The sequence below is a fragment of the Ursus americanus genome, chromosome 4, assembly GCF_024610735.1.
Source record: "Ursus americanus isolate L20-20 chromosome 4, mUrsAme1.1.p, whole genome shotgun sequence".
In the NCBI taxonomy this organism is placed as follows: Eukaryota; Metazoa; Chordata; class Mammalia; order Carnivora; family Ursidae; genus Ursus; species Ursus americanus.
This window is the reverse complement of record NC_142130.1, coordinates 54,260,954-54,276,129: the sequence shown is the minus strand read 5'-3', so window position 1 is coordinate 54,276,129 and position 15,176 is coordinate 54,260,954. Positions and strand designations below refer to the sequence as shown.

At 37.4% G+C, this 15,176-nt stretch overlaps 1 protein-coding gene across 7 annotated transcripts in view; it reads left to right on the top strand.

Annotated features, from left to right (window-relative positions):
• The window catches only part of CMSS1 (cms1 ribosomal small subunit homolog), a 384,053-nt gene extending 369,994 nt beyond the window's left edge, over nucleotides 1–14,059 (top strand). For 5 of the 7 annotated variants that reach the window (XM_087861695.1, XM_045785367.2, XM_087861698.1 and 2 more), the window contains 6 exons: nucleotides 656–715; nucleotides 2,148–2,250; nucleotides 5,535–5,595; nucleotides 6,032–6,119; nucleotides 11,945–12,033; nucleotides 13,731–14,058. In XM_087861695.1, the coding sequence (XP_087717821.1) occupies nucleotides 656–715; nucleotides 2,148–2,250; nucleotides 5,535–5,595; nucleotides 6,032–6,119; nucleotides 11,945–12,033; nucleotides 13,731–13,814 (485 nt within the window). In that variant the 3' untranslated portion in view covers nucleotides 13,815–14,058. Of the gene's footprint in view, nucleotides 1–655; nucleotides 716–2,147; nucleotides 2,251–5,534; nucleotides 5,596–6,031; nucleotides 6,120–11,944; nucleotides 12,034–13,730 lie in introns of all 7 variants that reach the window. The other 2 variants (XM_045785368.2, XM_087861696.1) reach the window with 1 other exon arrangement.
• The last annotated feature ends 1,117 nt before the right edge of the window (nucleotides 14,060–15,176 follow it).

Sequence of the window (15,176 nt, the reverse complement as noted above, 5' to 3'; positions counted from 1 at the left end):
TTGCTTCCTGCTCCCCCCTATCACAAATAATGATAGGATGAATATACTTGTGTATATCTCTTTATAGACCACGTAAGAATTTCTTTCCATTATTTACTCAGGAGTATAATCATGGGGTCATAGAGTGTACACAATTTAATTTTACTACTTTCCAGAATAGCTATTACCAGTTTACACCTCCACCTACATTTCACAAGAGGTTTGTCACCCTACATTCTTGACAATACACGGTATTACGCATCTTTCTAACAACTGTCATTCTAATGTGTGTGTGAAATTACCTCATCATCGTAATATGCAATTCTATGATGACTAGTGAGTTTGAGCCTCTCTACATAGATTCGTTAGCTATTTCCCCTTTACCTTTGTATATTGCCTATCCCATGGGTTTGAAAAAATAAACATGCTTCATTAGTCCTTTGAATGATACAACAAGCTTCTGTTTCACTACTCTCAGAAATTACGGACGGTTAAAAGCTAACTTGCTCTTATTGCTGCTGTTGTTTTAAATACTGGACAACACTTTAAAATATATAATGAGCCCCTATTCACTAATGTTTTACAACCTTATTCAAGAAAACGCCATTCACAATGAATCTATTTTGATCGTGTGTGTTTGCAAAACCCTCTACAAAGCATGTTTGTCATATTCTAGACTCCTGTTTCCTCAAGGCCAATGATTTGACGCATAGTCTTTCATCATACCTAAAAGAAAGTAAGTAAACTATGATTTTCTTTTAAGTTATTCACCAAGTTGTTCTTAATCCATTGAAACATAAGATCCATTTCGTTAAAATAAAAACTTTTAAAACTACATTTAAAAGCAAAACTTTCCACCTCAAATGGATTTGAAATGTAGGTTTTTCTTAAGGTACATCTTGATATTAATTTCTGTTTATTTAAGTTTATTCTTATTTTGCTCTGGCTTTGAGAATTTGAATTTTGGTCTCATTTGTGGTTTATAATACATTAGAAGTAATAGGGGCGCCTGGGTAGCGCAGTCGTTAAAGCGTCTGCCTTCGACTCAGGGCGTGATCCCGGCGTTATGGGATCGAGCCCCACATCAGGCTCCTCTGCTGGGAGCCTGCTTCTTCCTCTCCCGCTCCCCCTGCTGTGTTCCCTCTCTCGCTGGCTGTCTCTCTGTCACATAAATAAATAAAAAAAAAAATCTTTATAATATATTAGAAGTATTGGTATAGGAATCCAGAGAATAATTAGTGTTCTAGTTCCAAGTCTCTTACTAATTTGCTATTTGACCTGGGACAAGTCACTGAGTATTCTTCTGGGATTTGATTTTATTACCTGAAAGATAAGGAAGTTGGACATGTGAACTTTATTCTAGCTGTAAAATTCTGAAATTCTGTTCGTATCCTCAAAACTCAGAACATGGCTATTGCACAATCTAATTCCATCTTTTCAATATTTATTGTGTGTAGCCAGTAATAAGCCAGATTATTCATATTAAGTAGTCATCTATTTGTGGCTAACAATGAAATAGTTTAGATATAGAGATTTAACATTCTTCTTTCAAACTCAAATCAGTTCTGATAGCATTCAACTTGAGTTCATAAACCTTCCTCCACCAAAAATTCAGCAAGTATAAAAGTAGGTTATAGTAGAATCAACCTCACTGGTTTATGAGAACTAAACAGTGTCTGTGTTTAATATATGCTTGCTATTATTTTAATTAATTTTAATGTCATTTGCATTTTTTGATGTTGAGTATTTCTTTAAAATTTAACATTATTGAATTTTCCTATTTAGTCTTTGCCATGAAGCATCAAACATAAATTATTATCAAAAATGTATTAGTCCAAACTTTTTTATTTTTATATTTTTATTATTTATTATTATTAATAATTTATATTATTTTTTATTATTCCAAACTTTTTTTTTTGGTCCTAAAACTAGTCACATTTAGCTACTTGGCATATTCTGTGTTTTGTGTTACAAGTTAATGATATTTCATTTTAATCTAATATCTTGAATAACCAGAGAATAGAATTGGGACAATACCCATTATATTTTACTTTAATTAAACACTAACAAGAGTAATTGGAGAATACTCAACTCTAGGGGCCTAAATAAACAAGGGTCCTATTTTTGCTATATTTAGAGTAATATTTTTCTTATGGTATTTTTTTCAGTCTGCCCTAAGTGGGTAAAACTTTGGAAAAACCATAATGAGAAGAAATCAGTCCTGATGCTGATCATCTGCAGCTCTGCTGTCCGAGCTTTGGAGCTCATTAGGTTGGACACTTCACCTATTCATTTCATAAATGTTTTCTGAGTAAATGATATGTGTCAAGTTGGTATGTTCTATATGCTGGAGATATAACAATGAACAAAACAGACAGATCCCTTCTTTCATGGAACTTATTTCTAGTGAGGGAGACAGGCAATGAACAAATAAATATACATTATAATGTCAGGTAGTGTTAAATTATATAAGAAAAAATAAAGCATAGCCAAAGGATAGAGGGGATTGGAGGGCTACTTTTAAAAGCGTTGTCACAGTGGCATTTGAGCCAGACATAAACAAAGAGAAGGAGAATGCCAAGCAGGTACCTAGAAGAAGAGCATTCCAGAGTGGACAGTAAGCATAAAAGTCCCTGAGATGCAATGCTATTGGAAGCTTTTGAGCAGAGGAGTCACATGATCTGAATAATCATTCTAAAGGATCACTTTGGCTTCTGTGTGGAGAACACACGTTATAGAGGGCAAGAGTAAAAGCAAGGAAATAATATAAGCAATAACCAGTTGGAAACATTAATGGAAGAAAAGATCTCATTTAAAATAATAACAAGAAAAAAAATAGAACACCAAGTAATAAACCTACCAAAATCTATATAAAGAAAATATTACATAAGCAACTCAGATCTTTTTTTGAAGAGGGGGTGGAAGCAGGGAAGGGCAGAGGGAGAAGAAGAGAGAGAATCTTAAGCAGGCTCCATGCCCAGTGCAGAGCCTGATGTGGGGCTCCATCTCACAACCCTGAGATCATGACCTGAGCCAAAATCCATAGTCAGATGCTTAACCTACTGAGCCGCCTGGTGCCCCACAACTCAGAAGATCTTGAACAAAAGGGCATACAATATTGCTGAATAGGAAGAATCATTGTAGGGACACCTGGGTGGCTCAGTCGGTTAAGCATCTGCTTTTGGCTCAGGTCATGATCCCAGGGTCCTGGGATTGAGTCCTGTATCAGCTCCCCCCTCAGCTTCTGCTCCTCTCTCTCCCTCTGCCACTGTCCCTGCTTGTACTTGCTTGTTCTCTGTGTGTCAAATAAATAAATAAAATCTTCAAAAAAAAAAAAAGAGTCAGTGTTGTAAAGATGTCTGTTTTACCTAGAATAATCTATAAATTTCACAGACTCCCAATGAAAGTCCAATAGAATTGGTTTTCTAACTCGATAAGCTAAAGTTCAAAGATCAGCTATAGTTCTAAGTTCGTAAGAGAAAATACAGAAGAAAAAAATAACCTGGGGAAATCCTAAAAAGGAATATTAGTGAGAGGAACTATACCTGTAGTATCTACCAGATTACCAACAGATATATGTTACCAGGTCTCACTAATTAAAACGGTATCGAACTGGCATGTGCATGACAGATCAGACTAGTGGAACAGGATTGGAAGTTCAGAAATAGGCCCATATGCATATGAAAACATAGCATATGGCAAAGGTGACAAAACAGTTGGGAAAGATGGATTATTTAATAAAGGGTGTTGGAATAACTGGGTAGCCATCTGGAAAAGTAAAGTTGGATCCCTATCTCACTTCTCATACCAAGGTAAATTCCAAATGGACTAAAAATTTAAATATAAAAATTATGTTTTGAAGATAATTTGTCAGTGTTTAGCAAGTGCTTTCACATACCTCTTCATTTACTGTAGTTTTTGTAGAAAAAACAAAAAGTCTACCACTGGATCAGTGGTAACATTGAACTTTCGGAGAAGAGCCATCAGAGTAAATTGGAATTTACTGGAACTAGCCCTCTTCCAGGGCGGGCTCTTCAGCAGGCTTTGACAGGAGACAAAACAAAGGAAAATCCAAGTCCTTTGAGAAGGACTTGGGAAAATAAATTGAGAAATAAACTTGAGAAAATAAATTAAGGTGCAGAAGTAGACTCTCGGTAGTTATTTAGCATCTATTTTTCTAAATGAACTAATCTGATTACAAATTTAGGAAAGTAGTTTTTAAGTTCTTCAAACTCTCCTTTCCCCATGAGGCACATACATTAAATTGTGTCACACCGGCTCTTAGTAAAACGAAAGTGTTTCTTCCAACTGTTTCTGGGCCAGCGGTACTTGTGGTTCTGAAATCATAGTAGTTCAGATTGACTTTTCAGTGTTTTAGAAACTACCACCACAGAACTCTTTTCAGATTCAAACATTAATGGCAAAGAGGTTGGCCTGGAGATGGCCTCTTAAAAACAAGCTGCCACATTGATTTGAGCTTTGACTGTACATAATACCTTTCCGAAGGGCATAAAAGCACTGTGTTGTCATACTTCATTTACCAATTCTGTGTTCTTCTGTGTCTTTGGTAATTTTATGATCCACTACAAGGTTAGGTGATTTGCAAAAAAGGATTTCTGAGCTAGCACAACAAGCCCTGTTCATAAAGACTAATGGTGAATAATTCTAACTTTTGTAAGAATATCTGTTCTTTTGAGGACCATGAATTAATGTTAAATATGTCCTCTAAACTGTCTTCCTGGTTAACCTTGCAGTGGAAAGCTTATGTATGAGTAAAAGTCAAGTACAACAGAACCTACATAGTATAATTTACTATCTTGCAAATTCATATATTCCTACCATCAATAATATTTCAAGCAGATTCCCATGTTCTATTCCCAAACATCAATTAAAGGATTGATTGTTCTTTTATACCTATTGATACCAGGAGCATTTCTACATATAAAATTTTGCAGAAAAGCTCACTCTGCAAAGTAAAAAGAAAGTGGGAGATTGCTCTGATTGAAGGACATAAGCCTTTTTTCTCCCTGTCAGCTCATTCCCAGCAACCCACCATGGCAGTCACATACAAACTTTTGTAGATGCCTTTGGGCTCCACAGAGCACAGGCTGACATCACTGCTCCAAGGTTGTATTTCTTGCAACCAAATTTTGTATGAGAACTATACTGCAGAGTTTAACAGTAAATTCTCTGCCAGGGACCTGAAATACAGAAATTCTGTATTACAAATGAAGGGCAGATCCATATGTTTCAGTTATCAACGAAACCTAAGTAAAGTTAACCTTGTATATGAAAAGTAGAAGCCAACCCAGATATGTGCCTGAATAAAAGGCTTCCTCACTTTCCTTCCAGAGATGGGCTGACCTGAAAATCTCAGAAGTTTTTTGTATCTGTGTATATATATACATGCTTATAGTTATGTGCTCATAGTTACACACATAAATGCATATATTCTCTTTAAAGCAAGACATGATACTTAAGTAGTCAAGGTGGCCTGCAATGAATAAGTTTTCTTAGGCATTAATCTTTTTTTATTAATCTTTTTTTTTCATTAGGTCAATGACAGCATTCAGAGGAGACAGCAAAGTTATGAAATTATTTGCAAAACACATAAAGGTAAGCAAGGGCCTATGGTTCTTGATGGGTGTTGTAAGTTATACTTAAGGACCACTTCTAGCTTTTTCTTATCTCCTTAGCAGCTGTTTTCTTTGGTGCCTCCTTATATAACATATTTAACAACTGTTCTGGTGTTCTTTACGTTCCCTGCCTTTGCATGCCCACCTGCCCCAACAACAGTCGCTACTCCTCTATGCTCCAAGATTCCTGCACAGAAGCTGAGGTTTGACCCCTGGGTTCTTTGAAGATTTACCAATTTTACAGAGTGATGCTTTTCTATCTTGATGTTAATTAACCTTCTTTGCACTGGAAGTTGAGCCTAAACAAGAGTAGCCCCATTTTCTTTTTTACTTCTTTAACTTTTAGATAAAGTGCCTATGATTGCAATTTCTAATGACTCTTCTTTTCTTTCATCCTTCTGTCTTGGAATAAATAGGTCCAGGAGCAGGTAAAGTTGCTAGAGAAGCGTGTTGTGCACCTGGGTGTAGGAACACCAGGGAGAATTAAAGAACTCATTAAACAAGGTATGAAGAGAGGCACTGATATCCCTACTGAGAGCTGGGACTTTCCCTTACCCCCATGTGAGTTTAGGAAACCACATTTGTGATGTAGTGAAACCAGATTTCTGTGTTAATCCGGGAGTTGGAAATAGTCTTTTGCTGGTAAAGCTAGCCAACAGTATAGTACAATAGGGAATAGTAAGGATTGTGGCAAACTGCGGTTATGTGCCCACCTAAACACATTTAAATTACAGTTGCTTTAAGCTGGTTAGTGGATCCACAATTCATTTCACTAATTTGCAACGTCTAGAATTTGTAGAGCTCGATGAGTTGAGTATTTCCCTCTTAATTAATTGATTCTTGGTTCCCTAAGACTGCCATTTCAGTTGAGGGCTTTTATATAAAACTTGGTGAAACAAGAATGCAGTTTCTATGGATGAAATATAGGTATTCTAGAATATTTCTCCCAAATGCATTTCTCTTTTAGTACTTTACCCAGAAAGTATTCCAGACAGCATCCACCAATGGGTTTTTATAATTTGTTGGCTCTCTCAAAGTAAGTAGCTCAAAACCTGTTAATCTGCTGATGATCTTATTACCTGTTTTACCTGCCAGACCAATTAAACATTTCTTTTCAATACTCATTTCCAAATCACTTATTTAATATACTAATAGAACTTTGTTTTATAACTGGAGCTACTCCTAGATTTTTTTATATACCTAAAAGAAATGGGTTCATCAATGTAATGACTCAGTGTAGAGATGGGCACTTGCCAAGAAGCAAACAAAAGCTTAAAATACTAATGTTTCTTTCCAAATAAAAGCCATGCAGGACTAAATGAACCCACTATATGCAAAAGGCTGTGCAATTACAAAGAAGTAACAAACTTAGCAGCCCCAGACAAGGAAAGGAATCATATTTTTTGAGTTCATACTTGCAGTGTCAACCCTAAACACTCTTAGGTATCTCATTAAATATTTATGGCACCCATGAAGGCTAGCATTTTTATTTCTTATATGCTCTCCCCCAGTCTCTCAGTCTAGGCCTTCCTAGTCCAGAGCTTTTCCCCCTCAAGGAGTTCCTGATCCTTGAAGAAATAAATATACATAGAAGGAGATTGACAACATGAGCAATGCCAAGGGCTAAATGAGCACTTCCAAGTCCTATAGGAATTGAAATACATTGTTATGGAGGCTAAATCTGTATGGAAGGCTTTAGAAAGAAAAGGGTCTTTAACTGATATTTAAAGTATGAGAAGGATTAAAATAGGATCTTGAAGTATGGAGATGTGAGAAAAGCAATCAGGAATGGGAGAACTGCTGAATCAGACGAGGGCAGGCAGATACACATGATTGAGATACAGTGTTGAGGTTACAATCCTCTATTATGGATTCAGTCCAGAGTCAAATCCCAGGTCCAGCAACTGACCAGTTCAGTGACCTTGGCAAGTTACTTAACCTCCCTAAATCTGTTTCTGTATTCAAATGACAGGGATAGTGGTCGTATCTTCCTCAAAGGATTGGTATGATAATAAAATGCCAATAAAGAGTTTGGCACAATGAGTTTCACACCCTAAAAAATCAAATGCTAGTTTTTATTTTTATTAAAGAGACCACCTTTCTTGGTTGGAAACTTCATGGGCTTTTGTAGCTGGTGATTCAATTGGAAAGAAAGTCAGAGTGTGGAAGGAGAATCTTGAACACTAAGCTGAAGACTTTGGATTTTTGCCTTATGAACATGGGAGGGCATTGAAGTGAAGGAACAGATGAGAGGTGCTCACAGAAAATCTATGAGACACAGAGTTGGGAGAGATTGGCTGGGCAGCAGGAGAGCCCAGGGGTGAACCCTGCCTCTCCCACAGCTCTTAGCCAGAGATTCACCTCACCCCTCCTTTGAATCCAGACGGTTCTTTGTGTGTCACCAGGCACCCCATGCAATAGGGTCACTCTTCTCCATATTTAAAAGAGAGAAAGGGAGAGAGAGAAAACAAAGCTCTACAGATTGTTGAAATTTAATTTCCATAGAGTTGTGAGGTCTCAGTGTGAAAGCTTATTTTATTTCAGAAGTGGAAAAATCATTTAAGGAGCTGTTGATTTTTTGTAATACATGAAAATAACATACTTCTGATTCTGATTTGATGAATGTTCATTAACCACACAGGTGTTAGGCAATATACAAAGCATTTAAAGAGAACAATTTCAGGGGCGCCTGGGTGGCTCAGTCGGTTGAGCCTCTGCCTTTAGCTCAGGTCATGATCCCAGGGTCCTGGGATCGAGCCCCACATCCGGCTCCCTGCTCAGCAGGGAGTCTGCTTCTCCCTCTCCCTCTGCCCCTCCCCCCACCTCGCTCATACTCTGTCTCTGTCTCTCTCTCTCAAATAAATAAATAAAATCTTAAAAACAGAAAGGGGGGGGGAGAACAATTCCAGCACTCTAGAAACCAGAAATCTAACAAAGCAAAACAAATGGCACATACTCATTTTATGTAGCTGTTTATGACTTAAGATGTTTATATATATGATGTATTAAGGAAAGTTTCCAGACTTCCAAAGATATCCCATGACATTGGAATCTGTACAATTATAGACAGAAGTATATTGTTTTAATTTAATAATGAAGGAGATTTTCTAACCATAAGAGAAGAAAAGAAAAGAAGTCACTTTAGAGATAATCACCTGTCAGTTAATATTAAATATATTTCCTTTAGTCTTTTTTCCTATGCATTTATATATTTATTTTTATAAGTGGAGATCAAACTGTATATCAAAATTTTATAACTTGTCTTTTCCACTTAATATATCTTTTTTAACTCTGTTTTTTTAAAGATTTTATTTATTTAACATAGAGAGAGCAAGAGAGCACAGGCAGGGGGAGCCGCAGAGGAAGACGGAGAAGCAGGCTCCCTGATGAGCAGGGAGCCCGGCGTGGGGCTCCATCCCAGTACCCTGGGATCATGACCTGAGCTGAAGGCAGATGCTTAACCGACTGAACCACCCAGGGGCCCCTCTGCTTAAGACAACTTATGAGAACTTTCTTTATCATGAAATAGTTTTAATTTTTCATTTTTAATGGAAAATTTTCAATTTTAATATTCTACTGTTTTTTTAGAGTTTTATTGAGACATAATTGACATATAACATTGTATTAATCTAGTGTGTACAATATAATGACTTTATACATATATAGTGAAATGATTACCACAATAAGTTTGGTTAACATCAATCACCTCAAGTAGCTATAAATTTTTTTCTTGAGATGAGAATTCTTAAGATCTACTCTCTTAGCACCTTTCAGATGTACAATGCAATATTAACTACAGTCACTGTACAGCACAGTACGACCCCAGAACATATTTACCTTACAACTGGAAGTTTTTACCTTTTGACCACCTTCACCCATTTTCCCCAACCCCCCCACCTTTGAGAACCACCAATGTGTTCTCTGTATCTATAAGTTAGGGTTTTTAGGTTCCACATATAAGTGAGATCATACAGTATTTGTCCTTTTCTGTCTGACTTATTTCATTTAGCATAATGCCCCCAAGACTCATCCCTGTTATCACAAATGACAAGACTTCCTTCCTTTTATGGCTGAGTAATATTCCTCTGTGTGTGTGTGTGTGTGTGTGTGTGTGTGTGTGTGTGACATTTTCTTTCTTCATTCATTTATTGATGGACACTGAGGGTTGTTTCCATGTCTTGGTTATTATAAATAATGCTGTGGTACCATAGGGGTGCAGATATCTTTTTGAAACACTGAGTTTATTTCCTTTGGGTATATGCCTAGAAGTGGAATTGCTGGAGCATATGGTGATTCTGTTTTCAATTTCTTGAGAGTTCTTCCATTCTGTTTTCCATAGTGGCTGCACCAATTTGCATTCGCACCAACACTACATAACAGGTCCCTTTTCTCCACATCCTCTTCAGCACTTACTAATTTCTTGTGGGGTTTTTGGTAATAGCCATTCTAATAGGTGTGAGGTCATATTTCATTCTGGTTTTAAATTGCATTTCCCTGATGATTAGTGATACTGAGCACCTTTTCATGTACCTGTTGGCCATTTGGATGTCTTCATTGGAAAAATATCTATTCATTTCCTCTATTTTTAAATCAGATTGGTGTTTTTTGCCTCTTATCTGCAGAAGTTTTGTATATATTTTGGATATTTATCCCCAGTTATTTTTTTTTTTAGCAATTCAATTATGGTAGGATACCTGGATTATTTCTAATTTTTTGCTATTATAAATAATACTGCAATGATCATCTTTGCAAGTAACTATATTTCTTTCTTTTTTTTAAGATTTTGTTTTTAAGTAATCTCTACACCTAATGTGGGGTTCGAACTTACAACACCAAGATCAAGAGTCACATACTCTACCGACTGAGCTAGTCTGGTGCCCCATTAACTATATTTAAGTTTCTGGTGTATTTATTGGGATTGTCATAGAAAGAAAATCATTTTATCAAATAGTAAGCATTTTAAAGCTCCTATTATATAATTCTCAAGCGCCTTTCTGAGAAGCTGTACCTGTTTGCTCTCCCACCAATAGTAAGTTATTTTTAAGGGAAGATTACCAACCCATTGTCCTTCTCAATTTATCATTTTTAATTTTGCAGAGAGAATTTTATTTCTTTTAAGATTTTATTTATTTATTTGAGAGAGAGAGATTGAGAGCAAGAATGAGGGTGGGGTGAGGGGCAGAGGGAGAAGCAGACTCCCCACTGAGCAGGGAGCCTGATGTGGGGGGGCTTGATCCCAGACTCAGCCCCCACTGAGAACCCCACAGAGAGAATTTTAAATAAGAGGCATTATAGGAGCACCTGGTTACTCAGTTGGTTAAGTGTCTGACTCTTGATTTCAGCTCAGGTCATGATCTCAGGGTTGTGGGATTGAGCCTTGCGTCAGGGCACACTCAGTACAGAGTCTGCTTGAGTTGAGATTCTCTCTCTCTGCCTATGCCCTTCCCCACCACTCGGGCGTGCACGCACACTCACTCTCTCTTTAAATAAGTAAATAAATAAAATCTTTAAATAAGAGGCATTATAATTATAAGAAGAATGAAAGTCTTTTGGGCAGAAGGGGAAATATTGAAATAATCACAGAGAAAAGTTGAGGGGAAGTGCTGCAGAGTAAAGGAAGGCTTCAGTTATATTTCCACATGTAACATGAAACAGCTTGGGGCAATGGACAGACCATGGGGAGTGGGAAAAATTGTGTCCAACTCTGAGACCTCTGAGGAACAGACAATCCCTGAAGTCCCCTCCAGCCCCACATTCCATAATTGTCTCTAAGATACATAGGAAGACAGTGGAAATGGAGTCCTTAAGTGGTTTACTAGTCTTCTCAAATGATAACAGACTTTGAATAGAGCCTGTTCATATTTACTTCCTTTTCTGTCTAAAATTAAGCCCCAAACCCCAGCCTCATCCTTCTGTCCATTCACCTCCTTATAGTCATTCACACTCCATTGGCCTCACCTCCTCTGAGGGGCCACTACCCAGACTGCGGGATCCATCTTATCAAATTCCTCTCAGGAATGAGACTTCGCCCTCTGGGGTTTCATGAAATGGAGGTTTGAGATTGTTTCTTTGCCAGCACTTGAGCAATTGACAAGCTTAGCAGCTTCTCTGCTTCCCTAGAATCGGTGATAAGATTGTAAGGAAAGCAGTCTCAGAGTGCTGCATTTGTTTTCCATCAGGCAAGGGCTGGCTGCATTCAGTGTGTAAAGATTAGCTGCTGGAGGAGAGTATGGCAAATGAAGCAAAAAGCAACCAGGAGACTAAAAAGTCATTTGAATAAGCTTATGTCATGAGGTCTTTGCTGTAGCAACTCTCTGTGTTTCTTTCAGGTGGCCTTAATTTGAACCCCTTAAAGTTTCTGGTTTTTGACTGGAACTGGAGAGATCAGAAGTTGAGGAGAATGATGGACATTCCCGAGGTACCGTGTAACCAGCAATTGCCTTTAATCTTTTTTCTTCAACTTGAACTTGAGTTCAAACACAGTAATAAAGTCTTTGACAAGGGGAGCCAGCACATTCTGGCCATTGAAATGATTTCTATCTTTTAACTCTGAAGTTACTGCAATTATAGAGTCCATCTCACCCCCTTAGAGCTAACTATATCCTTTCCATGTATTTTATAGGAATCAGCTTTGTTTCTCCATTACATGACCAATGGCCTCTGCCCCACTGGGGACCACATCTATACTGTACCTTTGAGAAACAGGAGGATCTGGAGGACTTGGCACATTTTTGTGTGCCTTGCTTTAGAGACAATAGTCATCTTTGTCTTTCATCCTTACAAATGCATGAGGAAGTAGGGGCACAAACTTGCCGCATGGCCTGCATCTCCCATACCCAAAAAGTCATTTAATATAGAAGGCTATTTTGTTTTTGTTTTTGTGGGGAAATTATTTTGATGTCTCGGTGGATTAAAACTGATTGAATGCCTTTGTGGCCACAGCAGCAGCTCATTCTATATTTATGAAAGTAATCCATTATCATCAAAATGTGAAAAATTGATTTGCCACCTACTGTGTATCATGGGGCTAATTTTTCAATCTAGCCCAATGTTTAGAAGTATCTGTTGGAGAGAAAAAGGTTTATCCAATAATAAAAATGGCTGCCAGTCACCAGCCTAATTAATTATGGCAGTAACTATCAAAGATATTTGGAATTAATCCTCCAAACATGATGAATAAATTAATTTACCACATAAAACTATATCCCCAGAATGACCAACCTGATTATGATTGTTCCGTGAGTTAAATCAGACATCAGTACAGGTTAAAAGACAATTTTTTCAGTTTCTCACACACACACACACACACACACACACACACACACACACACACACACACCTGTGTCCTGAACTGATTGGTTTTTAAAAACCAGACTATGGACTCTGAGAAACAAACTGAGGGCTTCAGAGGGGAGGGGGGTGGGGGAATGGGATAGGCTGGTGATGGGTAGTAAGGAGGGCACGTATTGCATGGTGCACTGGGTGTTATACACAACTAATGAATCATCGAGCTTTACATCAGAAACTAGGGATGTACTGTATGGTGACTAACATAATATAATAAAAAATATTATTATAAAAAATAAATAAAAAATAAATAAAAAATAAAAACCAGTTCAACAAATTTGATGTTAGGCACATAAGTCCATATTTGATTATTTCAGTTATAATGTGAAATCTGAGTAATCCACTGTAAGTTTTCTAATTATAATAATGAGAAATTGTGTCAAAGAAAAAACCTTCTCATCCAGTTGTTTGTATTATGTTGATGTCATCATTATCAGCTGTCCTATATTGAAATACATGTGCAATCTAGCCATACTTTGGGTATTTTCAAACACCTTTGTATAAGATTTTTTTACGAGATTTTATTTTGAATGGTTACAAAAGGGCCCTTTAATGAAACAGATGTTTTTATTTAGTACCTCTTCCTTTACTTAAGTAAATATTTCAGTTCTGAATAAAACACAAGTTAGGATTTTTGCTCTCCCTGATTCTGGTCATAACAGCTGCACAAATACCAGGAAGTCCAGATGGTTGAATTTACTTACCAAGACCATCTTTTCTTGATCTTAACCTTTTCTTTTTTTTTTCTTTTCCTTTTCTTTCATTTAGATTAGAAAGGAGGTTTTTGAACTTCTGGAAATGGGAGTCCTCAGCCTGTGCAAGTCTGAATCTTTGAAGCTGGGCCTTTTCTAAGTCTGGGTCCTAATGAAAATTCCGGTTTTTATGGTGGGATTTGCATCTCATTTAATAGCTCTGGAATATTGCAAGGACTCAGTAAATATCAGCTATTGTTTAATTATGTTAATTGCATCACCAGATGAATCACTAGAAATTTTTGGTGGAGATTCTTTGACAAAAATGAAGCTGTCTTTTGCCAACTTCTCTGTGTAATAAAGTATCAACAGCTTGTGTATGATTTTTGCTGAGCAGACTGAATTTTTCTTTCACCAACTGGCCTCTGATGTTACTTTACACAAGGGAAAGAGCATCTGGACAACCTTAGCCAATCCACCTCCCTCTCTGAGCCTCGGTTTCGGCAGCTGCAAAATGGGAATGGTATCTCCTAGGATTGTTGAGGCTTCCATGTGACGATATCGTGGAACAGACTTCTAAACTGAAGCCTGGTCCCAGTGTGAAGGGTGTAGTGGTAGTGATAGAAAGAGTTGCAGGTGTATATGGCACTTTGCAAATATATGAAAGATAACAATATAACTACAACTATCTTAATTATTCTGTACCTTTTTATCTTAAAATAATCTCGCATTTACAGAAAATGTCTGGAAATGCCTAGGGAAGCTGTTTATACAGCGTTAGAGAGAAATGAAAGCAAGGACTTAAAAAATTACTCTCTGAAATTTCTCATGATACCACCATATAACAACTGCTGGCAAATTGTCATATCCATATCAATCTAGAACTGTGGGTCTTCAACCAGGGCCAATTTTGCCCCACAGGGGCCATTTGCTGTGTCTCGAGACATATTTGGTTGTCACAAGTGGAAGGATACTACTTGCATCCAGTGGGGAGTTGTGACTGGCAGTTATTCAGTAGGTAGCATTCTTTAGCCAAGGATACCGCTCAACGTTCTGCCATCCTACAGGACAGACCCCACAATAAAAAAGTATCTGGCCCAAAATACTAATCAGTAGTACTGAGGTTAAGGAAAACCAGTTCTAGAAGCTTGAAAAGCAGACTATATGAAGTATATCTATATGTTTGAAGTAGGTTTATTTAGAAGACAAATATGTAATTATAAAAGTATCTGTAAAGTGAGATCTGGCCATCTCAGGAATGTATTCACCTAATACCTGTGATGGTTAATTTTATGTCAACTTGACTGGGCCAGGGGTTGCCCAGATAGTTGAGCAATTATTATTCTGCGTGGTTTTTTTGTGAGGATGTTTTTGGATGAGGTTAACATTTACATGGGTGGGCTCGAGTAAAGCAGATTGCCCTCCCTAATGTGGGTGGGCCTCATCCTGTCTGTTGAAAGCCTAAATAGAACAAAAGGTTGACACTGCCCACCCCCCACGCACCCTCCACAAACCACTCCCC